The 26,149-nt window shown below is 37.7% G+C and overlaps 2 protein-coding genes across 2 annotated transcripts; both read left to right on the forward strand.

Annotated features, from left to right (window-relative positions):
* The first annotated feature begins 1,459 nt into the window (after positions 1-1,459).
* On the forward strand, positions 1,460-15,159 carry lman1 (lectin, mannose-binding, 1). Its single transcript, XM_074690340.1, has 13 exons — positions 1,460-1,742; positions 2,488-2,642; positions 4,629-4,736; positions 5,096-5,157; positions 5,517-5,616; positions 5,709-5,832; positions 6,085-6,143; positions 6,294-6,426; positions 6,917-7,101; positions 7,461-7,540; positions 14,409-14,568; positions 14,654-14,778; positions 14,857-15,159. The coding sequence occupies exons 1-13, from the start codon at positions 1,523-1,525 to the stop codon at positions 14,891-14,893; spliced, it is 1,548 nt and encodes a 515-aa protein (XP_074546441.1). The 5' UTR covers positions 1,460-1,522; the 3' UTR covers positions 14,894-15,159.
* Positions 15,160-18,242: 3,083 nt separating this feature from the next.
* cplx4a (complexin 4a) lies at positions 18,243-23,406 on the forward strand. Its single transcript, XM_074690865.1, has 3 exons — positions 18,243-18,447; positions 20,827-20,914; positions 22,984-23,406. The coding sequence occupies exons 1-3, from the start codon at positions 18,284-18,286 to the stop codon at positions 23,209-23,211; spliced, it is 480 nt and encodes a 159-aa protein (XP_074546966.1). The 5' UTR covers positions 18,243-18,283; the 3' UTR covers positions 23,212-23,406.
* The last annotated feature ends 2,743 nt before the right edge of the window (positions 23,407-26,149 follow it).

Below are 26,149 nucleotides of genomic sequence, written 5' to 3' on the forward strand. Positions count from 1 at the left end.
ACATGCCCCTCTGAAGCTGCGCCCTCAGTATGAAGTAACAAACACCACACTCGTTGATGTTGACATTTTGACATGGTCATGGTGGGAAAAACCACAGCTGGCTCTGTTTTTATCAAGTGTCCAAGTAAGTGATAACACTTTTACAATAAACAAGCAAAGAGGTAAAAAGAATCCTCTTTTGTTGGATAAGTTTTTTGTTTTTACATATACAAGAGAAAGTGAGTCTCCTACTGTGACATGCCATAACATCTTCAGTGAATATAGACCAAGTTACAGGTCATTGACAACACAAATGACCTTTGACCCTTTGAGTCTATAAAAAAGAAACTGATTATCTTCGTCTGGCTTATTAGATAAATATTTTAAGGTTTTGGTGTGTCTGTCTAATGATCAAAGAGCATTTAGCTTTTGCTTTCTTTGAAAAACTTGAATGGTCCTTTATTATAAACATGTTAAAAACATATTTCAACACCCTTACATGTATGTGTACATTTATTTACCCCAATTTTTCTCATGAAAAAAATCATTTCAGTTGTTTACTTGTGATATAAACTAATTTTTCTGAGAAAAACTCTTCTGGTTTTTCCTTTAAGAAACAAAACAAAGGACTGTTCATTCTAAAAGGTCAGACATGATATGTCTCGCTACTATAAACAGCACAAATAAACTATGTCCAACTGTTACTGTTTGTTTCGTGCTTTTGCAAATCCTGTGATTTATATACATGTTATGATCAAGTGATTTTAAGCAAAGATCTTAAGACCAATTACCAATTACTTCTGTTTTATTCTTTGATGTGTCAGGTTTTTAATGTGAATGTTAGTTTAACCCATAGAGTGTATGATGTACAACAAGCAGAAGTTAAGGTTCAGTTACATTTTATAACAGTCTTTTCCTTTTTGTATGCTAGTGTTAACCTCAACCCAAATAAAATTGGGTACAAAATCAAAGGATAAATGATAAAGATAAAAAATAAAAACAAGCTGGTAATTGCTCCTTTATTAAGTACATAACCCCTATTATAATATTCACATGTTCCTATATATTCACATATTAGAATGTATCAGTAAGTTAATGTCACTGCATCATTTGTGATGAAGAAATAGATCAAAAGACATCAAAATAGATAAATTCATTTAAAAATAGAAAAATAAATAACTTGTTGTGTTTGTTTAATGCTTTTGCATGCTTTTGGATACATGTAATGATCCTCTGAAGTCAATGAAATGACAGACATAAAGCCATTATCTCGAGAGAAACAAGTTTTAAAAAGTTTTCGCATATGTGCTTTTTTTAGGGCTTCCGTATTTTCGTGTATTCTAATGAAAAAACGTCTTTCTCTTTTCACAATCATTTCCATTTTTACAGCGTCATTTGTTTACCCTCGGCCCCTCTTGTCCACCTCAGCTGTAGCTCAGAAAAAGCGAGAGAGAAAAGGACCAATGAGAGAGCGCCCTGTTGGCCCTTCAGGCATCCCGTCATGCTCGTGGTCTCAGCGCTACGTCAGCAGTGATACAGAAACATGGCGGTGTCCACAGCACAGCGCCGGGCTGTGAGCTCTCTCTTCTTCATTTTAACTTTTCTAACTGCCTTAATATTTCACTGCACTGAAGCCGACAACGGGGTGGGTTCTCCGGCGTCAGAGGAGCTTCCTCACCGCAGGTTTGAGTACAAATACAGCTTCAAGGGACCGCACCTGTCTCAAAGTGACGGCAGTATCCCCTTCTGGGTCCACTCTGGAAGTAAGTTTGAGTCCAGCTGTCAACATCACACACTCACTGCTCATCTTCTGCTTTCACTTAGAACATTCATTTTATCACGACAGAAAGGGAAACCTGAGCTGCTTTAGCATTTTACAACAGCCGTGTTTCTTATTTCATTAGAAGAGCTGCACATTCAAAACTTCACTAAAGAAAGCATGAATTTAGGAGCGCTGTTTTGCGTCGGAGCTGTGACATACACCTCTTCATGTGGTCATTAAATCAGCCTTTAAATGCCCTGACTGGAGCCGATGTGTGCAGAAACACACCAGATGTAGCGTCAAAGTTTCCACATGCAAAAAAAAAGCATTTGAGTTCTTGCATCAGACAGTCAGAGCTGTGTAGCTGCTGACATGAAAGTTCACTGAGCAACAGAATGAGATTACACCTAAGTTCCTCCACATCAGCACTAAGGAGGATAGTTTGCAAGCTCTCAGAGTCTTTGCTTTAGCGTTCCCCCTCAAGTTACCTGTGTAGTATGTGTTATAACACACAATGGAGATGATGTGAGTCTGTTGTGAGTGCACACATATTGAATAAACAAAGGAAATCAGTTCCTGAAATCACAGCCCGAGGCACTTAAGAGTTACACAGTCACCACCCCCTAATTACATGTGCTAACATTAACTAAACACACAGTAGCTCTGTTCCACAGAAAGCATCAGACCTCCTAATTATCAGGTGTCTTTTCTATGTAATCACCACTAAACTCCTCATCTGTCCCCAGATGCTATTCCCAGTGCAGACCAGGTGCGAATCACGCCATCCCTCAGGAGTCAGAGAGGCTCTGTGTGGACCAAAAACAGAGTTAGCTTTGAACACTGGGAGGCTGAGGTGACCTTCAGAGTATCAGGAAGAGGCAGAATGGGCGCAGATGGTTTGGTAAGGAGGCCTGAAACTTCCACAGCATTTTTTAAAACATTTTTTATAAAGTTGTATTTAACTGGTGTGAAGTCTGCAAGTTCTCTGAAACTTAAGCTGAGGTGAAGAAGTCATACTGTCCACTGAGGCATTACTGTAAATGGACGAAGAGTGAGACAGAAATGAACTAAACAGAGCAGGATCAGAGTGTTATCCATGTGTTATAAAAGACTGGGAAATAATTCAAATAAAATTTAAAAGTTAAAACATCGGGTAAGAGACAATCACATTAAATTTTCTACAGATATAATAAATTAGACTTAACATGCATGTTTTCATGAATTTGCTTGTAAAGAATATAATTATCAGCTATGTACTATGGAAATTTTCACCCCTTTGCAGCCCTAATGATACATATCACCAGGATGTACTCACAGAACAGCCTCCTAAAGCACAGAATGTAGTTCTCCTCAACTTTCTATCCCAAAAATCCAACATTTATGGTACCCCTGACAAATTTGTACCCTGTTTGGATGAGGTGAATTTCTATGTTAACATTACTTCAGTGCTGACTTAATACAAGTGAATATTTGGTTTTGAGACCCTCAGCTGACTAAACCCTGGCCCAGTGTCTTGCACCCTAATTGTTCCCCTCTTCTCTGTGCTTTGGTTCGCAAAAAACTAAATTCAGGTTTCTTTTTTTAGTTTATTTATGCTGCAGAAAGACACCCAGCAGCTCTTTAGTGTTGTAGCTATTGGTTTGCTTAACCCCACAGAGTGAACTGGATATGGTGTTTTCAGGGATGCCAACGGTATCGGTATATGCCATGTATTAATAAAGATGTAACTACTGCTGGAGAGGGTACTATTGTCAAGTCAAAGTCTGTTTATATTGCACTTTTGAAAAACAACCCCAGCTGTTTGTCTTGTCTTGTTCTGTCACTGATTCCTCTTCTTTAGTGGTGTAGTACAGCTCTTCCCCTCAGCTCAGATCAGGGTATAAATAAATTTGATTTGATGGTGAAGCCTACAGAGAGGTCTGGTGATGATCACTGACAGCAATGAATCAGATCTACTTATCTTACGCTGCAATAAAAAAATGCATTTTTCTCTCAACGCTGACATCAGATACAGTGCTCAGCTACAGACTAGGGGGGAATAAAAAAACAAAAAACAAAAACTCAGATGACCAAAGTGCTCTACAAGTTAAAAACAGTATCAAAGTAAGGTAATATAGGAGTTAGACAAAAAAAATAAAAAAATAAAAGAATAAAATACCTAACAATACATGAGTCAGTGTAAATTGGGGTGAATAAAACAACAGAAGTATATATATATATATATATATATATATATATATATATATATATATATATATATATATATATATATATATATATAAAATTTTCTTTTCAAAAAATAGTTTATAAAATCTGTGAGGAAATCAGACCTGTAAGATTAGCTCATAGAGCAGCTTCAAACAACCCTGTATGATGTTCCTTCAATTGAACATTAATGGTAAAGAAAAAAATCCTACACTCATTAGTGAAGGTAAATCTTACAGTAAAGTTACTGAAATGCTGACGAGAGATGTACAATGTCCACTGGTGACCAAACTCCTGCAGCTACAGTGCTCTTCTCTGCTTTGCCTTTCGAAGCTGGTCTTTTGGCTTACAAGATTTGTGCTACATCTCTCTTCCTTACACAAGCAAAGAGCTTCTAAAAGATGCTGACTTTTAATTTGAAGGCACCTTGTGCATTGTTTGACTCAATCATTGTGTTTGTTCATTCAAAGAAGAGACTCTGTTCAACACCAGTAGATCCCTGTTAGCATAAGACAAGCTGAACAACCCGAGCTGTTAGCTGCAGAATTTATGGTGAAAAAAGCTAAAACATCTTTTTTCTAATTTTTTTGTATCATTTTTGCAAAAATGCACACACAGATTGCCTGACTTGATGCCATAACCAACTCATGTAATATTTTGTCCATCTTATTTCTGTAAACAGGCGATGTGGTTCACTGCTGAGCAAGGCCTTGATGGTCCTGTGTACGGCGCTGCAGACAAGTGGAATGGAGTTGGAGTTTTCTTTGACTCTTTCGACAACGATGGAAAGGTGTCAGCTTTAAATCTTACTTTTAATGACTGTTTATTTTACAAAACATAGTTAAAGATATGAGTGTTTGTAAAATCACAGCGGAGGCATGCGTCCTTGGTTGTTGATCAAAGATTTTGTTTTGGGGAGGTGGCTCACTTCAACCCAAACTTCATTTATATCATTTTTAATACCATGTATTTATGGTGTTTTGCAAAACAATTCGTTTAAAGGTCAGTTTTTGCCGTATAAGGATAATATTTATTTGTGCACAGGTAGGGGATTGATATTTGGGATAAGACGACCTTAAAGCAAAGCCACCTCGAATCTCCAGATGAAAAATAGGATTAATACGTCTCCTTGTTTTCTCCTCCTCCCAGAAAAATAACCCTGCTATCTTGGTTGTGGGAAACAACGGCAACCTTGTTTATGACCACCAGAAGTAAGTAAACATTTCTTCTGCTGTGCTGTGATGTCGTCACCCACTGAAATTTTAACTTAAAGCAGATTAGGAAATATGATTATATTTGCTTGGAAAGTAAATAATCCTCTGTCTTTCCTAATCTCCCCCGGGCCAGTGAAAGCTTTAAATCACTTTTTCAATGCTTCTCCAGTTCATCTTAGAGTTAACTGTGTTTACTGTGCCATAAAAACACAAGCATGAGCAGTCGTTATTCACTTATTTAATACACTTTAATCACATTGTATTATTTGTTTCTGATCTTCAGTACGCAGAGCACTGTGCTTTCTCTGCCCGTATGTAATCAATACATGTAGTCTGAATGTGTTGTTTTGATCCAGTGATGGCACCACACAGGCCCTGGGGACGTGTTTACGAGACTTCAGGAACAAACCGTACCCCATCAGAGCCAAAATCACGTACTACAAGAAGACTCTGACGGTAGGAGGAATCTCATGTGATTAGGATAGTGTGTGTTTGTGTGTGTGGTTGTGTGATTGCTGAGCTGCTTGTCTTCATATTTTTCTCCTCAGGTGATGCTCAACAATGGTTTCACTCCAGACAAAGAGGACTACGAGTTCTGCACAAAGGTGGACAACATGATTATTCCCAACGAGGGATTCTTTGGTATTTCCGCTGCTACTGGAGGATTGGCAGGTAAAAATAAATCCTGAAAGAAGCCATGCTGTCCTTATTGAAACGTACTTTCTTGATCTTAAAACACGACTAAAACCTGGCTGATTTAAAAACCCTTTAACCTTTTTTGCTTGTTTCTTTTCTTGGAGTTTTACAGGTTAGATAAAGAAAGCAGAGAGTGTTCTGACTGATAATTGTGTCACCACTGCCGTTAAATCCAGTATTACCGGGTATCACCTCTTATTCTAATTCAGGCTTTCTCTCCACCATCAGATGACCACGATGTTTTGTCCTTCCTGGTCTTCAGACTCTCAGAACCAGGCCAGCAGCCGGTAACTTCATTTTTCTCCACATTCCCCATCATGTGTGTTCTATTCATCTCTTTCTAGCTATGAGTGGGCCCGTGTGTCCACACATGCATGTGGCCAAAGCACGGCCTCTATTGAGCTCAGAGAGTTTTTTTTTTGTCTTTCCCATTGAAGCCCCCACCTGAATCTGAGATTCCTAAAGAAGAGAAGGACAAGTACCAGGAGGAATTTCAGAACTTCCAGCAAGAGCTCGACAAAAAGAAAGAGGAGTTTCAGAAAGAGCACCCGGACGTCCAAGGAGAACCAAGTTAGTGTTCTGAGCTGAAGGCTGCAGTTAAATATGAAAAACACAGACTGAAGATAATGAGAGTTAACTCTAAAGATGTTTTTATTCTGATTCCTGTTTTCTGCTTAAACTGTTTCAAGTTAAAGACCCCGTACATACTTTAGGAGTGATCTCAAAATAGTCTCACTTTTATCGCCAAAATCTGTCATTTCTAAATCCTATTTATTAGTATTTGTGGTCAGATTGTGGAGGAGAACACAGATCCATTTGTGGCTTGTAGACCAGAGAATGATTAAATACATACCTCATCGCTTTGCATCCAGCAAAAAGGTGTCTTGAATGAAGAAAAGTAGTGTTTAAAAGAAGATCTGCTCTCCAGAACACATGCACTCCTCGGCACCAGTCACGCCTTTAAGACAGTGGGTGATGGTGCTCATGGGAAACGGAGAGGCTGCAGAAGAAGTCACATAAAAGCCTGTAATTGTAATTTTCTTCTTTTATATTCTATCAGTTGAAGATTTGTTTGAGAGTGTGAACGACAGAGAGATCCGTCAGGTGTTTGAAGGCCAGAACAGGATCCACCTGGAGATCAAACAGCTACACCGCCAGCTCGCTATGATCCTGGATGAGCAGCGGCGATATGTGTCCGTCATCACTGACGAGATCTCCAAGAAGGGGAACGCAGAGTCAGGACAGGTGAGCAGGATTTCCCTGATGCTGTGTTTGAGGCTGAAAGTCACATTGAATTAGAGAAACTTATGAATTTATACAATAAGCTAGCATCAGCTGATGGGTTATCAAATATGTTGCTTTACCTCATAATATGATCCTTCCTGTCTCATTATTTACACTCAATTATAAACAATTTTAAATAAGTGTAAAAGCAAACTTTAAAGTAGCTTGAAAACATTTTTTCCTTTCTTTCATTTGTGTGGATAAAAGCTGGAGTTATTCTTATTTTACTGCAGGTCATGAAAGTAATTTGCCCTTTTTATGATTGCTTTATCAATCCCTCACACTGCAGTGTGTAACCTTCAGACTATGTGCCCTTTCAGCTCGACACAGCCAGTCAACAACAGCTCGGCTCTGTCGTCGCCTCCCAGCAGGAAGTTCTGAAAAACCTGAATGAACTGAAGTAAGTAAAAACAGTGTCATTGTTGTTTTCCTTCCTAAGAACTAGATGTTTTTTCCCCAACAAACACGAAGAGATGCCCTGATACTCCAGAAAAACAAGGAAATCCTGGAGCTTAAATCCCTCAAATCATATTTAATCTTAGGATGCAGAGTCAACAACGTCACAGGTGTCTGCAGGGCTGATAATCCAGAGAGACAGCAACCTCTACAGTCACATGCACGTGCACACACAAACACACACACACACGCTGAAAGCCACGGTGGAAAATGGGATAAGCATCACAATGGCTTTATTTTAGCTCTAAACCATTTTACTCATTTGTTGTCTGCTGCGATAATTTAAAGAGATTAATTACACTGCAGGAGTTCAGCAGTTCAACAATTCAGGCCTTAACAAAATTAAAGACACATTTAAAGAAATATAGACAAAGAGAGAAGTGAGTTACCCATTGAGATGCAAGATCTGTTTTTTTTTCTGAAATAAGAAAGGTTTCTCTGATTGATTTAATGTTGGTCACTGGAGCTGGACAGTCAGAAAAAAAACAGACGTCGGAGCAGAAGAAAGCTTTGTTCATGTCCAATGCAGCAGTTTATTCTGCAGTGTCGGTTCAAACTTGAGAGTCTATCAATAAAATGAAGAGTGAGGTTACATTAGCTCTGCTTGGTGAGGTTAGAGTTGGTAGATGAGCTCTGGTAGGATCGGAGATCGTCTCTTATCGATATCTTCGATGGAATTTTTTGAGCAATGACTGTAAAATCTGAAGGTTGCCCGTCATTTTGGCAGATCAGAAACCCAGAGAGTGATCCATTACTTTCATTGTCGCACAACCATTCATTAATCACATATAGCACCCCTGTCCAATTGTGGTAAGCATGCATAATTAATTAGCTATTGTGTTGTCATGTTGTTGTCACAGGTTGCTGCTGAAACTCAGGAAACCTGTCTTTCTAAAAAGTTGTGCTGATTGTTTATTACTTCACTGAGTGACTTGTATACAGATTTTAAAACACTAACTGAAGCAGCAGTGATAATCCAAGTAGTAGTAGTAGTAGTAGTAGCAGAAGAAGTGGGCTTTAGCCTCCACAAAATCAAAACAGATGTGAGAAGTTGACACATAACCTGAGGCTGATCTCCTCTGCCGCTCTCTTGTTTGATGACCTTTATTATTTTAAAACAAGCATCCATCTTAAGTTCATGAGGCCCTGGAGAAAAGTTTGAGCTCAGGCAAAGCAGAATACAGAAAAAAAATATTCTGGAAAACAGTACTGATTCCAGCCACAGGTGTCACTGCATTCAACACCAAACAGATTATCCTCAGCGCCGCCAAGAAAAAGGAAAAATTAAATATATTTCCGACTAATTGTGTGCCAAGTAAAATATGTCAAGCAACTGTCACTTTGGCAGACAAAAACTGTAAGAATACTCATTTCGAAATGCTTGAATATTTTATCTTACGTAAAATACTACTCAAAGAGGATGAATGCTAAGTAGCTTTTAAGGCCCTTTTATGCTCAACTATAAATACAGATCCACATACAGATGGAGCTTTTTGTCCGTGCTCTGCGTTCATATTTCATATTTCTGCCTGTTGCCATAAAGCTTACAGACACAGGTCAAATAGAGCGTAACCACCAGACACGATTAGGGGCAGTATTGCTGTCACTACGTAGCTCTAGTGAGAGACAAAGAAGAAATTATCATTGCGGAACTTTAAAGAAAAAAATAGCGAGTTGATGAGGATCTGCCTCTGTTTTTGTCTTTTATGCAAGACGTATATTAGCAATACCTAGGAAATATACGTTTTGGTATACATACAAAAATGTAAAGTCCTTTTCAAAGGGAGGAGAAATGAGCCGTTTGTCGACTTAAGAACATGACAACACGGTCTCCTGTTATCATTAAGCACCATGCGGATGTGGAGCTCAGTCGATGCATTCTAACTTTTGCTCCACCATAAGAATAGAATAGAATAGAATAAAATAGAATAGAATAGAATAGAATAGAATAGAACTTTATTGTCATTGTAACAAGTACACCGAAATTGAAGTCACAGCAGCAATCAAGTAAACAAAAGTAAGAAAGTGTATAGAAAGGGCAAAAAGGTCCATGAGAAAATAGATGATGACAGTTTGTCCATCATTCTCCAGTTCAGCCAGCCTCCACCTCCACAGGGTCCAGGACTGAGCTTCTTCAGTCATGCTCCATCTCTGTCTCCTAGATCCTGTCTGCTCACAGCAGAAGTTCCTCCAATGTGGCGTTGGTGTCTGATGTTGGCTCCATTAGCAATGTCTGTGAATAGCATGATGCTACTCTACCCTCTGGCATTCCCTTTGTTGCTTGGTTAGCACAGCTAGCTCGTCCATCTTATTGGGGATAGATCTTACGTACCCATCAACAATGGATGGAAGGACAGGTCCATGTCGTCACTTCTTAGCTCACACCTGAAAACCAGCACGTCGTCCTCACCTCTTTCTCCTCACCTTGTGGGAAGACATCAGGCCTTACACTAGTTAGCATTGACATGCCACAGGCTGCTAACAGCAAATTTCACATGTAAACAATGCAGCCATGGATACATGTAGGATCTCCAGAAAAACACAGGAGAAAAAGTAGTAAAAATATCCCTGAAGCCACAAAAAGTTTGTTGTCCATGACCAACAAATGAGCCATACAAAGTAATGATCCACTCCAAATACAAAGATTACGATAAAGAGACGAAAAAAATGACAAGAAACGGACAAAGAAGAGAGAGCTGCTGCAAAAGGCAGCCAGAGCGAACAAGGCGGCGCCTAGCAAGGAGCCAAATGTAAAGGAGGTTTTAGGAGTTCATGCAAAAAAAGAGCAAAGAATGTTTACATGAGGAGAAAAGAGGATTTACTTGGAAGCTTCACAGCGCGTTAAGAACAAATAGGTATGGTAGTATCCAGCTGTAATCTCATCTTTAATTACAAAAATGGTCTCCTCTCACATGACGTGTTTTTACACTAAGATAAAACAGCTTAAGAGATTCAAACGACTCTGATTCTATTCTTACAGTAAGTAAGCCTGATTAGGTGAACCAAATGCCATTTTTTCATGTGTACAGCTTGTCAAAAACATATTTGTGCTTTTGTATTACTCATCTAAGGTGCTTTTGAGCTTAGTCACTGAGAGCACGCAAGAGATTTGTACTTTGTGATTTTTAGATATACAAATGGTTTGATGATAAATCTTCCAAATTTAATCAGTAATTAAGACATGAATGTTCAAATTTGTTTGAGTTTAAAACTTAAGAAAAGATTCATTATTTTACCAGTCAGATTTTCTCTTTATCTCCTGACATGTACATCTCCCGCCTCTGCAGTTTGATGGTGACTTAATTATGAAGGCATTAAGAATTAATCAAAACAGATATTAAAGATTTTCTTTATGTAACATTAATCTCTCAGTTTTATAGTGTATCATAAAGAACCAAGCTGTTTTAATGCCCTAAATCCTGCCGAACATTCATCTTCAAATGACTCTGCACAATGTTTTCCTTCATCACACTTCTGACCCAGACCTTCATTCTCAGCTCTCTGTTGGAGCGGCAGGGAAAGACTGATGAGTGAGTCTTCAGAAACAGATTGTTAAATGAAAATAGATGCAGGAGGTGGTGCACAGGAGTGATCTGATTGTCAGTAAATAAGTCCAGACCCTGTCAAAAGGCTGCAGCTGCTCCCTCTAATGTGCTAATGTGAGCCACTGATCTGTATTACTGTGTAGATTAAGCTCTCAGTTTATCCTGACCCATCTTTTGACACACACAGTTTATGATAGGACCTCATCTCACACTCTTTAAATATCCAAGGAGGGCATGGGGCCCAGAAATGGGTCACATGTAGCAGATGAAGATTAGATGTGGGGTTAAATAAATGCTCACTTACTTTCTCAAGGGACATTTTCCCCCTCTGTGAACAAATTAGATTTTGTTTATATGTCATCCCTGTCCGTCTTTTCAGACTGCAGCCATGTGGCCTAGCAAGAAAAGGCCACATTTGAGCTCCGCTCTGTCCTTGTCAGATTAGGAGTCTTTAAATAAATCTGTCATACTCAAGCAAAACATGCTTTTCCTCCCAATTGATTTCTTGTCACAATCCGCCCTTGGGGCCTTCCGACTTACACGACCGGAATTCCTTTCATTTGTCCACTCACTTCTTTCTTTCTAATCGTCTTAGACGTGTTTAAGATGATAAGGGAAACTTATTGCTTTCTCCTTGTAAGTAATCAACTTTAAGAAATTTCATTTTATGGAGCTATATGATCGCGGCTTATACGTCTGAATTCTCCTCAGAGAATGCCCTCAGACGTTTTTTCTTTTATCTACAGATGAAATTGAAAAGGATGATAGATCTTTTTAGATTTTATGTTTTTATCACTGGAGCACATAAAAGAAAATGAATTTGGATTTTACACTTTGGTTTCATTTTTCTGTAGAGACAGATATGACTATAGAAACATTACGAGTAAATTTAGGTTGTGTCTTATATTCCTTTTCTAAACTTCCTGCCACTCTCAGCCGCAAACATTTTTAAAGGAAGGTTTAGTGGTTCAGAAAGAAGCTTAAACTTGCCAGATAAATGTGGACTGTCTCTTTACCACTTGTAGAAAAACAAGTGGTAAAGAGACAGTCCACTTTGTCCACAGACCACTGTGTAACGCCAAGGGTGGAGAGATTTCAAAGTGCTTGTAGGTTTTTTAACCTTTAGACTTTAGAACCAGGCTCCAAGTTTTCTCTTGTTTCAGTTTTGACTTCAAAGTCATGTACGGACTCTGACTGTATCAGTCCTCCTATCAAACCTCTGATACGCCTTTCAATGAGGGTTTTTCAGTTTGTTCTCCTGTAAGCAGCAGCTCTATCTGTAGGCAGTCACATCGTGTGAGCTGAAACTTTTGTTGCTAATTTAAACTATATGGAATCATCTGGGAAGGTATCACTCAATTGACCCTGTGAAGAAATTGATAAAACTTAAAAAACACCGGCATAAAGAGCAGGTTTGGTTCCTCTTTTGGGGTAATGTATTAGAAAAAAAGACAACAAAAGTGATATAAAATTAGGGCTCCGGACTCGGACCAAGACTCTAACAGAACCATGCTGTCATCATACTTGCAAAATTTAGTTTGGCATCTTCTCACTGCAATTCGGAAGGTCTGCCCCGTAAAAGTTTTGTCTGAATGGCATTTTCTGCATTCATAGTTCCTTCCTTTATGCTTGATTTGTGAGTCATCTTCTTCTTCTTCTTATTATTATTTTTTTTCTATTTCTTCTTCTTCTTCTTCTTCTTCTTCTTCTTCTTCTATTTCTTCTTCTGTTTCTTCTTCTTCTGTTTTTATCTTCTTCTGTTTCTTCTTCTTCTTCTTCTTCTTCTTCTTCTTCTTCTTCTTCTTCTTCTTCTGACTCAGGCCCAGAAAAGTCACCGACATTTCTGGATCATTTTATTTACTCTTTGAATATCACAGTTTTTGTTATCATATACTTGTTTTTTAAATAGTGTTACATTAATGAAAGAACAATTTAAGATAAATGGGTACTTAAATACTTTTCCTTTGCAACAACTTTAAACTGCACACTTTTTAACAGAGGTAATAGTTGCAATCATTGTTTTTTGTTTTTAAGCAGCTAGGAGTTTCTCTTTCATCAGGGAGGTCTTGAACAGTTTTAACCTTTATTTATGGATGCTGCAACAAACTTGTTGACAGACCAAGCTTTGTGAAAGTGATTTTAAACTTATGCAGTGATTTCCACTACTGAGTTATGTCTGGTTTAAGTATAGTACCACTCATAAGCTTAAAGATGATGTCCTGTAGATGATAAAGTCCCTAATTTTTTTTGTAACCGTACACAGAGGAACATCTTTCTGGGATTTGTAGACTAAACTTAGTGCAAAAGAAAGAAAATCTTTGTTTGATAGATTATTTCTTTGTTGTAACAATGCTTCTTGGCTTATATCACTGTAAAGCCTGTTTTATTTTACATCTAAATGGAGCCACGTTTGTAAAGAACATTTATTTGCAGGATGAGCTGCAGAGCTCAGTTTGTGGTAGTGCTGCACGATTTGGGGAAAAGGTGCGATTTGCGATCAGGTGGACAATATTGCAATTGCGGTTGTGCTTGCGATTTAATAAAAAAAGTTGTGTCATGATGAGTCTACAGACTTGCTTGGTTATCATGAAGAAAAATCGGAATTGCATGTGCTGACATTGCGATTGCAATTGCGATAATCATGCAGCCCTAGTTTGTGGCCCATTAAAATTTGCCAAATCTTCTCTGTCAGTGCCAAACAAAAAGCACAAGTGTCACCATTAAAAAGTGAAATAAACAGGCTAACAGCTGTGTGACATTTAATGCCAGAAGCAGTCTGGGCACACTGACATCACACTAGCTCCTTATTAGTTTCTTTGTCAGTTTCTTAAATAGTTGGTTTATTTTATTCATAATTCTACAGTCCATCCTGACAGAGACAGAATTTATCTCGACCATTCAATTTTTTTGTCTTTGGCCTTAAGCCCAGACTCCTGATGCCATAATTCCAGAGAGCGTTCCTCTGTGGTCTGTTTCTGAACCTCCTGTACTTGTAATCTGTCATAAGAACATGTTTTTATAAGGGATTAATTTAGCAATCATGACCTCTTTTATCAGATGGTAATTTTCTGTTTTTCAAACTTTGCCAATATGTAACCCTCCAGCAAATACGGATTAAGAGATTACTTTTGGACAATATGAATTACTGTTAATAAAAGATACTGACTAGCATATTGAGGGGACATGTTTCCCAACAGAGGTTCAGTAAAAGCCTCATACTACATCGACATAAGCGTGCATTAAAGACTCTTCTCTTTATCTTTGCAGGAATTCCTTCTATGAGTCCCTGAAACAGATCAGCTCCGGCCAGCAGCATGGAAACACTGGTTTGGGATCCTATGAAACCATCCAACACTTCAACGACATCAAGGAGCATCTGCACATGGTCAAAAGAGACGTGGAGCATCTTGTCCAGAAAAACGTCCAAGTATGGACCCAAGCGTGGAGCAGTTTGAATAAAGTGGATCATGATTCAGTTGATTTCATGTTGTTTGTTTATCCTTTTCTCTCAGAACCCTGCAGAGAAGGCAGTAAAGTGTCCTGAGCTGCCTCCAATGCCAGCGTGCTTATCCACGGTTCACTTTATAATCTTCATTGTCGTCCAGTCAGTCCTCTTCCTCTGCTACATCATGTACAAGTAAGACTTTTCCATGTTCGGTTTCTTCATCCCTTGCCTGCAGGTTTATCAGTTTCCTAACTCTGTTTTCTCTTGCAGGGGTCAACAAGAAGCAGCAGCAAAGAAGTTCTTTTGATACGATGGATTTCGGATTTGATGTGTGTAAATGAGCGAGTGTTCCTTTTGGTAATTTCTTTTGAATTGATCTTTTCAGATTGTAAGTTATTGTACTTGAAAAAAAAGCTTTTGGCTGAAGAAATTTGTTTTAATTATGTGCAGATTTTGTATTTGATCAGTAATTTGTTGTGTGTGAATGCTGAGGTGAGATTATTGCTCTGGATTTCAAACATGATGTAAAATGTTCCTTGCAGTATTTTGAGTTGGTCAGCTCTTTAGATTTTGTTTTCAGAAGTTAAAATCTGCCACAGTTTTTAGTTCATAAAATCCAAATGACAACAAATGAAACCTGTGTTTTGAAATGTGCAATTTTGTATGAAATGATGCTGTACTATTGATAAAAAGTCAGAGCAGAAGTTTTCTGTTTTGATAGAGTCAAACGTGTCAGAATCTGACATATCCACAACCTGAACAATTTACATAAAGAAAGAAAACAAGTTGCTCTGTGGTCTGTCTTCTGTCGCATGAAAAACGCCCACAAGATGTATCCACATTCACATTTTTTTTTCTCTAACTACAAGCTCACATCAACTGATCTTTTGATTTAAAATTGTCACTTACAATTAAAGACTTAACTAAAAAAGAGAAGAACATAATAAAAGTGATAAAGGTCTCAATGACGATATACAGAATTCATGTGATTTCCATAGAGAGCTAAGCAAAAAGAAAACTTACTGGCACCATTTTTCTTTACCTATGCTGAGTCACTCTAAAATGAAGCAATTAGCAGCATGCCATCAAAACTTGAGATTGGTTGAAGAAAACAGGATGAGATTTCAGTCCAAAACTATGAGTTGGTGCAGGGCTGTTCAATTTGGGGCCTGGGGGCCAAAGTTGGCCCGCCAGCAATTTTTTTGGCCCGCTGCCCATGTTTGAATTTTTATCATAAAAGTATGATTTCAATTATCATTGTTGTTTTTTAAGCAGCCTGAATTTCTGATCCATTATTTATTTATTGTTGTACTTATTCTCCTGACCACAAATGAACACTGTGTCCATTGGGAGTAAGGTGGCACTAGTCCTGTCAGCTCAAATCTGAAAGTCCATGACCAGAGAGTGAGAAAATGCAGGGTCATGGCTGGGATGGAGAGTATGAGACAGTGGCACTCTGTCAGGAGAAAATTTTAAAATAGTTGGGGACATGAGTACTTTTTTACAGGAAAAACGTGTGCCTAATATGTAGTCAAAAAGTCGCTGTTTTAAAAGAGTATAATCTTTGTATATTAATGTAGTACAATTGGGAAAGGAAAAAAAATTAAAGCAGGTGTCCAGTTTTGTTACTATTCCTTATTTTAAAATGATGGCACTTGCACTATTTTGGTTTCATAGGAGCATGCTGTGTCCCATTTTGTTTAGGTTATATTGCCCTTAACGTCTTTGAAGACAGAGGCCTAGTATTTGTTCCATAAGGATGTTCGGTAACTGCATTCTGTGAATTACAGTAAAGAAAAGTGTTTTCATTTTCAAAATTACTTGTATGGGTATTCATTTTGCACAATTATGCTACAGTCATATTTAAAATCATGCACTGCAACATGAATGTTAAGTTTTGGCCCGTGACCCTCCAACCAGATCAGTTTTTGGCCCTTCACTGAAAAGAACTTGGGCATCTCTGAGTAAGTGCAAAAGTGCTAAAAACTGTACTTCTTGGAGATTTCATTTTTACAACTTTACATATTTACAGTCTGGTTCTATAACAGTTTGGATCTGAACAGCTCATTTCTCTATCTGCGCACTCTACTGGGATTTTTTTAGTTGTTGTTTTTTGTTTTGGTTTTGTGTTTGTTTTTATTTTGTGTTTTTTTAGAACATTATTTTCAAATTTATAAAACGTACAAGTCTTGCCCATAGAAGAGCATGTCTAATTTGACTGACATACAGTCACCCAAAAGCTGTGAAGAAGCTAAAGGCCTGCCTCTTTACCTCATAAAAGCTTGGTTAAGTTCTGCATTTCCAGTTCTATAGCTACATAAGTCAGATTACCCCTGTTCAAACCATCTGCAAACCTGGAACACAGCATTACAGCATCATTTCTGTATTTGCATAATTTATAGAGCAACTTCCATGAGTTCAAGCATGCAAAGTGTTTCACATAAAACAGGAAAAAATTACAACAGTTGATAAATAATAGGTAGATGATAATAGAGTATTTTAAAACAGAATAAATTTGAGACAGTAAGAAAAAAAAGAAAAATGAAACTTGGGAGACTAAAATAAAATTAGTAAAAGGAATTAATATATGTAGAAAATATCTCCCAGAGATAAATAATAAATAAATAAATAAATAAATAAATAAATAAATAAATAAATAAATAAAAATTTGTTATTCTTAAGGGAAAAGGAAGAGAATTTTAGGAAAAACTAAAAAAAAAAAAAACTAAAATCATTACAAGGTAAGAGGGACAAAAAATATATTTTCAGAAAAACAAAAAAATTAATAAATAAAAAAACAAATGTGATAATTACTAAATAAATGAATAATAACAATTAAAATAAAATCCAGTCTTTGAAAAAACATTTCAACTGTAGACAAAGTGCACTAAATTAAAAGCAAGATTAAAAAAATGTCTCACCAGGACTGAAACAGTAAATCATATTTTACAAATTATGGTCTGGTCTTTATCTAATTTCTCAAGTACTTCTGGAAATCTGATAGTTCTTCACCGAGCATTCAGATAGCAGCAGAGTAAAATGTTGAAATGGAACTAAAGCTATCTCCTCCCATCTCATCCTCCTGTCAATCATCCTCCCTCTGAACAATAGCACGGCATGAGCGCTGGCTCCACTGGGGGATAAACACAACTCTAATCCCGCTCCTCTCCCTCTCTCTCCTCTGTTGGGTCTCAGCGGTGTAAGCTGCACACGGGCCGGCCCGTTCTCCACTAATATGATTACACCCGAGTGGGCGGAAGCAGTATATGTGTGGTCCCAAACTGTCGCCACCGTCCTCCAAAAAGCATTTTTTGACGACTGCTGCAGCCTGCTCCTCCAAATCAATTCAGAAAGTGTCAAAAGTGATGAAGCCAAACATCTCCAAAGGTCTGCATGGTCTAAAAATGAAGAGAAAACAGGCCATCTGCCTCTTAGCATAGTGGAGCAGGGAGGATTAAATCCAGATTATGGCCGTGGCAAAATGTTGTGTGTGTGTTTGTGTGAGCGTGTGTGTATGTGTCTGTTGCTTGTCGTCAGTGTGTCCTTGGCTCCATAGTGAAGCAGCAGGTTAGCTAGAGAGCTACTGGATTGACGGCTAAAGAAAGGCAAAGCGGAGGGCAACAGAAAGGGAGCAACAGCCTGTTTTTTTTATTTATTAAACTTATTTTTCTTGTAGATCAAACAGAAACAACTCAAGATGGCTTTCTTGATCAAGAGCATGATTGGGAACCCGCTGTCAGGAATGGGTCTTGGTGGTGGAGGTGACAAAGAAGAGGAGGCCACCCCCTCAGATCCAGCCAAAGCAGCAGGGATGACACGCGAGGAGTATGAAGAGTACCAAAAACAGTTGGTGGAGGAGAAGTAAGTAACTTCAGCGACTTTGCTCCACTTTGAATGTGTGCCATCGGCCCGTTCAACACAGTATGGCTGCTGAAATGCAACCTGACCTTGACTGGCTGTTTTCCTGCTCCATGTCAACTTTCCAATCTTTACTCTCCCTTTTCTTTCATTTTGTAATCTTTAACATTTTTTACTGCTGCACAACCTACAATTAAAAAACTGTTTATGATTTGTTCATGCATTGTCAATGAGATATCTGTTTTCTGTAAGATGCATCTGTTGCTGAAGGTCACAGCAGAGATATCCCTTTATTTTCCTTTAAACCTTAAACATGAAACCGATCAACGCAAATGGTCCTGCTGGACCTGGATCAATAATCTCCCATAATCTGTTACTGCATCGAGAGCAGACAGGTTACATTTGAAGCTACTTTCTAATTCATTGAAAACAACTGAAGGAATATTTGCAACAGTAAATGTTGGAAAAGATGTTCCTACCAAAGCAATTATAATCCTGCAAAATTATTTTTATCTCTGATGTTTGGATGAATATTTGATCAGAGGTTGTTCGAGCAGCAGGTCGCTCAGTTTTGTCCTCCTCCATGTTGCTATGGATGCATTTTGGACTTTTGTGATGGAGTTGATTTTGCAGCATAGAGCAGATCCAGTTATTACATAACAACTTTAATCCAGCCCTACACTCCTGTGAGGGGGAAATGACTTAAAAGATGACATTTGCCATCATCACAGATTTCTAGAAATGTTTTCAAATCTACAGCAGTAAATCCTTATCCATGAAAATGTCAGACTAGAACTGAAGGGACAGAACATGGAGGACTCACTGCTCCTCTGCGTCGTACTGACTCTGACTGGGTTAACTGTTTTATCAGTAGTTAATCTGAGGGCTGATGGTCTTCTGTCTCATGTGTTGTTGTTCTTTCACTACAGTTCAAGTTGTGGTGCCTTGGCTTGATTGCAAATCTGCTTGAGTCAGTCTGGTCTAATAATCCCATCTTTAATTGGCTGAGGGAAAGTACGCGAGTCCTGCCCTGGACTACACACTTCACACCATGTCTAAAAGTGCAGCAACTGAATGATGGCATCAATAACTTGACTCAACAACTCAGCTTCAAGCTGAGACTCTGAACAAGACTTCTTTACCCTAATTTCCAAGGATGTTGATATGAAACAAAGATGTATATTTTCTGTACTATCAAACTAAAGAAAGTAAAATGCACTAGAGAAACAGAGAGTTCTACTGAAGACTACAAACATAAGAGTGCAAATTATATGACCTATGGAAGCCCTAAAGGGAGGTATAAAAAAAGAATGGGGATCCATTTCCAAAGTCTTATTTAAAATTGTTTAAGCTCCAGTGTTAATAACTATTATTCCCTAAAATGTTACAAAAATGTACCAACTGATTACAAATTAAACTTGTTCTTATTCAGATTTCTATAAACCCATGGTATCAGTTTTAAAGGTTTTAGCTAAGTATATTTAAAGGTAAAAGATTTGTTTGTTTGTCTTGCCAAAAGTTTATTTCTTTTTTCGAGAGAAATACATAGATTCACCTATTTGACCTTAGTTTACATATGTTAATAAACAGGAACAAGTTCTCCTGAAAAAATATCCTTTTGAACACAAAAAAATTCTTGCAAATGTCCAAAAATGAAAGAAAAGTTATGAAAAAAATTTTATGGCATACAAATTCGTTCTACAGTTTAATGTTGTATCAAACATCAGAGAGGTAACGTCCCAAATGAGAGTTTAATAAATCAAAGTAAAATTGATCCCTAGTGTTTTTTTTCTCTCACTCTCCTCTTGAGGCTACTGTATACTCTCACTTAAAATGAAAAGATTTTAAAAATGCAGGAGGACAAAGAACCTATGTTTAGACAAAGGGAAACAGTGCCAAACATTTTTAATCATTAAGTGGTATAACAATTCTCTTTGGAGATAAACAAAAAAATAGAAGCAACTGGGGGGAAGGGAAGAGACGTGTTGAGAGATATTTTTGGATGTTTTCATCAGTTTTTTGGCCTCAAATAGGCAAACTCAGTGTTGAGCCTACACAGTAACAACCTTTCTTCTACTTTTTGGTTAAAGTAGAAGAAAGTAGATTTTTCCATCATAATTATAAATGACTAATGTTTATGTGTAAAAGAAAAATTGATGGATGTTACTACTTATCAAAGTGGACGCTGTGTGTAACTATTTTCGATGAAGATTCAATTGAAGCAAAAATATGAAGCATGAAGATTCAAAAATATCACGACAAGCCAAATAACCATTTTTATTCTAGATCACATTGACCCATTTCTACCCACTGACCCATTTTCCTTACATTTTACACCACTAGTAATACTAACCATGCTAACATTGTCGTAATCTATTTCAGGATGGAAAGAGATGCAGATTTCTTACACAAGAAGGCGGAGAGGGCAACACTGAGGGTGTGCCTCAGGGAAAAATACAGGCTGCCAAAGGTAACAGATTTCTTTACATAGGACTTTAATGATAGCTGGGTGTCTGCTTCAACTGTCCACTGATGAAATCTCCTCGGTGGAAATAAAACAGCTGACTAAAGCACTGTGTTTCAATACACAACTTTTGAATATATAAATCAGATGTGAGCCATTGCCAACAACAACAATGGGAATGATCATACTGCCATTTATTAATTTTTAACAGCTTCTTCTGAGTAGATACTTTTTATTTTTACATATAAGAAGAAAAATTGTCCAATTATTCCTTTTTTTAAATTTTATTTTTGGATTGTTAGATTTTTATTTTTACCCAGTCTTTTGATCAGGATATGTAAATATAATCATCAGCCCTGTTTCATGGCCTTAAAGCAACCAACCTGCCCAGGTAGAGCAACAAATAGCAGCTTCATGCCTGAGGTCATCTTTATCTAACAGCAGCTCTTGGCAGCTGCAGGTGGACAACAGGAGGTGGAAGTGCTGCCAGTAGATTAGTGAGAAAGACGTTTCCCCTAGTGTCCCGCAGACGTTAGTGTCCCATATTGCACCTTGAGTCTCACAAAGCTAAAGCTGAGCAGGTGTCCCAGGCTCATTAGAGAGCAGTGTGGACTGACTTTAAGGCGGATCGACGTCTGCTTCGGTGGATGTAAAAGACACACTCTAAAAAAGTCTTGACGATCATTTTTGCTGGGATGGAGGGAGCACAAAAGGTATGTTTGATTTTAATTTGGCTGTTTAAAGATAAATTTTAGCACTCACATATCTGTGAGTTAGAAAGGTCCTGTTTGTTGTCTATGACAAAAGAGCAAAATCAAATTACAAGTAGAAGCATATAGTTTCACATAAAGCATAAAGGAGTGTGATGATTATTGGACTGAATGCTGTGTTGACCTTGGCTCCTGGAGGCGTCTTTAATAGTCTCACCACACAGACACTTTTGTGCTGTTTGTTGTCTCAAACAAAAGGCGCATTTCTTTTCACTGTTGTTCTTTCAAATTGAAACAACACATTTCCAGAGAGAACAATGTCAAGATGCTATTCATATAAATCTAATTATTTCCTCTAACTGATGTTTACAGCATAAGATCAGCAAGAGAGGGAACAAATGACAAAGGACGATGTGTCTGTATTATAAGTGAGAAACTGCTTTTTAAATTGATTTCCAACAAGAATGAGTCACCTCTTGTGTTGATTCTTTTCTTTAAATGGGTCAAAGGTTGAGGTCACACCTACCTACTATAAAATGCAGACTACAAACAACATGTATTCATTTTATGGATTGAAGTGTTCAGTTTTAGTTATAGAGGAAGTTGTTGCTGTTTGTCTATTGGATTTGGAGTCTCGTGCAATGCTATGGTAGATATCTTTAGACTATGGTTGGGATTCAGAGAGGAGAGGCTAAAGCAGGTCTGAGATAATCCCACAGATTGGCGCTTAAAGTACTCACAGTAGTACCTATTGCACGACTATTCTAGATATTAAGTGATTAGATTTAAATTTAGCATTTCCATGATGCAGTAACACATGGGGAGAAGAAGACTTGCTTCAAAGTTAATTAATAAGAGTCTGCATACAAAATTAAATAAGATTTAGAAAAAAAGTAGGAGTGGCGGGAGTGACGTGAACATGGATTAAGACAGAAACTGGAGCTTGCCGATAATACACATTGAAATCCAGATGGCATAACTCATTAAAAGGAAATAATCAATTGTTTTTGCGCTACACCTTGTGGTTTTTGTTTTGTTTTTGTTTTGTTTTTGTTTGTTTGAAGCAGAGGGTCTGTGTGCTGTATGTTATGGAAATCAGGCAGCATGTTAATCCTGTAAAAAGCCTTTAAGTCAGCCTTCAGGTTGTTTACCTCTGAAGTATTTTTCAATATCAATAAACAGCTGTTTGTTATAAATGGGAAAAACATCCCTGCTGTATCATATAATCTCCTGAAGTGATTGAGCAGTATTTGGTTTGACTGTTCTGTCAAACAAAAACAGAAAAACAATGAGAGCTTTGAGAGAAAACAAAAAAATAAAATCCTTGACCTGTTTTATTCACCCACCTGATCTTGTTCTCCGCAGAGCGAGCAGGATGAGAACATGATCGAGATGGCCGGGGACGACGTGGATGTGCCCGAGGAGCTGCTCAAGATGGTGGACGAGGATGCCACGGAGGAGGAGGGGAAGGACTCTCTCATGGGTCAGTTTCAGAACTTGCAGACCATGGACATGGACCAGCTGAAGGAGAAGGCCTCGGCCACAGTCACCGAGCTGAAGAGCAAAGCGGAGGAGAAGTGCTCCGTCATGTGAGGGGGGACAGATGTTTGAGATTGAAAATAAAAATAGGAAAAGAAGGGAGAAGACAAAATGAATTTCTGCACTTTCTTGGATTTTGCAGACAGAGCTCTGGTAATACGTCACATATTTTAAGCAGTAAAGCAAAATATTTTTTCCCCTTCAATCAAATTGGCAGTGAAGTAACCACAAAATGCTCAAAATCCAAACCAGGGTGCTCCACCTGCTTTTCACCTCACTTACATTCTCTCGAGCCACATAACATTAAAAACACTGATCATATATGACCTAATGTTGGCAGATTGGTTCATATTTTTAACACTGCACCAAACCTTCTTTAAGTAATCACCTGATCCTGTGTGAGTGTTTCACCTTTCCTCTTGGTTTGATGAATATTCTAGGTTTTGTTTGTTGTTTTTTTTTTGTATGTGGTGTTTGAATTAATTATGACTTAGACATTTTTTTTTTCTTCCAGTGTAATTACAAAGCAGACTGTTATCACGAGTCTTGACATGTTCATTTATTAATGCTTGTTTCTCCATAAATATATTTTAACTGTGATACTAAACTGTTGCAGAGACATTTGCAATTTTGCACAAATCACTGTCATAATGTAATACATATTGATTTATTCCACTATAAGAAAAGACAATGTAAATACACACAAATGAAATAATATGTGAAGGTTACTGAGAAAAGAAATGTATTGTTCAAATAAAGATGTATATTAAATACATGAGATTTTTCTCTGTGTCATGGAAGCCCCAAAAAAATTATCTTTATCCCTTAATATCAAGTGTCTTCTTTAAATCTTCTCATGTAAGCCAATTAAACTATTAAGGATCTTCATTTTGGAAAAAGAAATCTTGTTATGTGTACCAATTACACCCTTCAAATCCCCATCAATGTTTATCATTTTAGCCACACGTTATTTTTTTTCTCATACAACTGTTTGACACTCAGATTAAGCCCATTACATTAATCAGGGCTGATGCAGTGAATAAAGCAAAAAGGTCTTAATTTAATTGGGCATTATCCAAACACTTTGTTAGGGACGATTAGGCAGAACAGGGGGGAGGAAGAAATCCTCAACATTCAGAGTTTCAAATGAGCCCAAGTTTAAACGGCTGTGGATTTATGAAGTCTGGAGATTACCATCTAATAGGATCAGCAGAGCCAAGGTTGTCGGATTGTGCCCCCTCTCTCTCTGTCTCTCCCTTCACGACGGTATCAAGGGACAAACTGGGTCTTGCAATAAGTAGATCTTTATTTTCTAATTATTTACTTTTTTTTAAAACCAAAATTCATTTATTTCATTGTTGAATGATAGATAATAATCTTGGTACCACTCTTGTTACAACAGCTAAGAGACTGCTACCTTAGCTTAGCTGAAAAACTGTACACATCAGGTAACAGCTGCTTGGCTCTGTCTTAAGATAAGAAAGTAAGATAACAAAACCCATCTTCGCTTACTCATTAATATGTTTCATAGCTGAGTCTCTGCTCTTAGCATGTAGCAAGTATAAAGCTCCACAAGGGGTGGACCCGAGTGTGGTGTAACTTTTGGTAAGAGCTAGCCTGACTCCATCTACAGGAGACAAAATATGTTGAAGAGGAACTGCAAAGCTAACTTGCAAACTTGTTTTGGCTACTTACTGCTTCTATTATGTAGCAAAAGTAAAGAGAAGACTGTTATTTTAGTGTGATACAAAGACTGTTAGCGTAAGAGAACATCAAGCCTATAGCTCTTTCTAAAGGTGTTTCCATAAAGCTAGCTTATAAACTTATTTTGGCTAACTCAGTCTTAGCTCTAAGTGTGGCCAATAGGTAACTTTAACAAAGAGACTGTTACTGTAGCATTAATTAAGTGGCAAACATAGAAACTTGTTGAAGGTGAGAGACATTGCTAAATATTGAGTGTAAACCTACATAAAGGATACTGTTAGTTTGACACAAAGACATAAAACCCTGGGAAAGAGCTAACTTGAATCAGTCCAGAGATACCTACTAGCTTCTGTAAAGCTACCTTAAACTTGTCTTCGCTAACTGAGTCAAAGCTTCCAGTATGTGGCAAATATGAAGCCATAACAAAGCGATTGTTAGCCTAGAGACTTGAAACATTAGGAAAGAGCTAGCCTGAATCAAACCCAAAATGTCTCTGAGTCACAGCTCACAGTGAAGCAAACAACACAACAGTATGTACAAGAGCCTACTGAAGTATTGGTCAATATTGAATTTCAGTTTAACTTGGGACTAAAGAAAATGTCCTTTAACTACCATTTTTTTTTAAAGTGAGTCCCCGAATCATTTTTTAAGAAATCACAACAGAAATGGTTTTACATCAGTTTTAGATTTTGACAAGTTGTTTGGATGACAAAAAAAACCTTGAATTTTTATATTAATTTTGTGTTTTTGTTTTTGTTACTTTCAAACTGAATATACCCAGCATTTTGTCTGTCCACATCACATGGTCATTTGTAAAATTGTGGACATTGGCATTAAAGAGATGGAATTATGGTTGTTTTTTAGGCTTTGTACTAGAGCCCGACCGATTAATCGGTCAGGCCGATTAATCGGTCGGTAAGACATTGAATGATAAGACATTAATCGGTCAGGCCTATTAATCGGCCAATTATGCCTGTCACCGATTAATCAACATCGGCCAAAATGTAGCCGATTATAAAAAATTTTGCTCCATGGAGATTCTGTCACTCCTGTTCCTGTGTGTCTGTGCGTTGGGCTGCACACTGCCAGAGTGCCCGCCCCCTCCGTCCACCATTATGTAATGTAAGACTATAGAACGGCGTTTTCACATCCTGTTAGTTGCTTTTTTGTGAGATAAACAGAGATAAATGCTACTGTTAATTCACACGTCCACCATTATCTAATGTAAGACTATAATACGGCGTTTTAACGTTGTGTAAGTTGCTCATTGTGTGTTACTTTTTTTTTA

This window comes from Halichoeres trimaculatus, unplaced genomic scaffold (assembly GCF_033239565.1).
Source record: "Halichoeres trimaculatus isolate MK-OKI-2021-1 unplaced genomic scaffold, fHalTri1.1 fHalTri1_scaffold_16, whole genome shotgun sequence".
Lineage (NCBI taxonomy): Eukaryota > Metazoa > Chordata > Actinopteri > Labriformes > Labridae > Halichoeres > Halichoeres trimaculatus.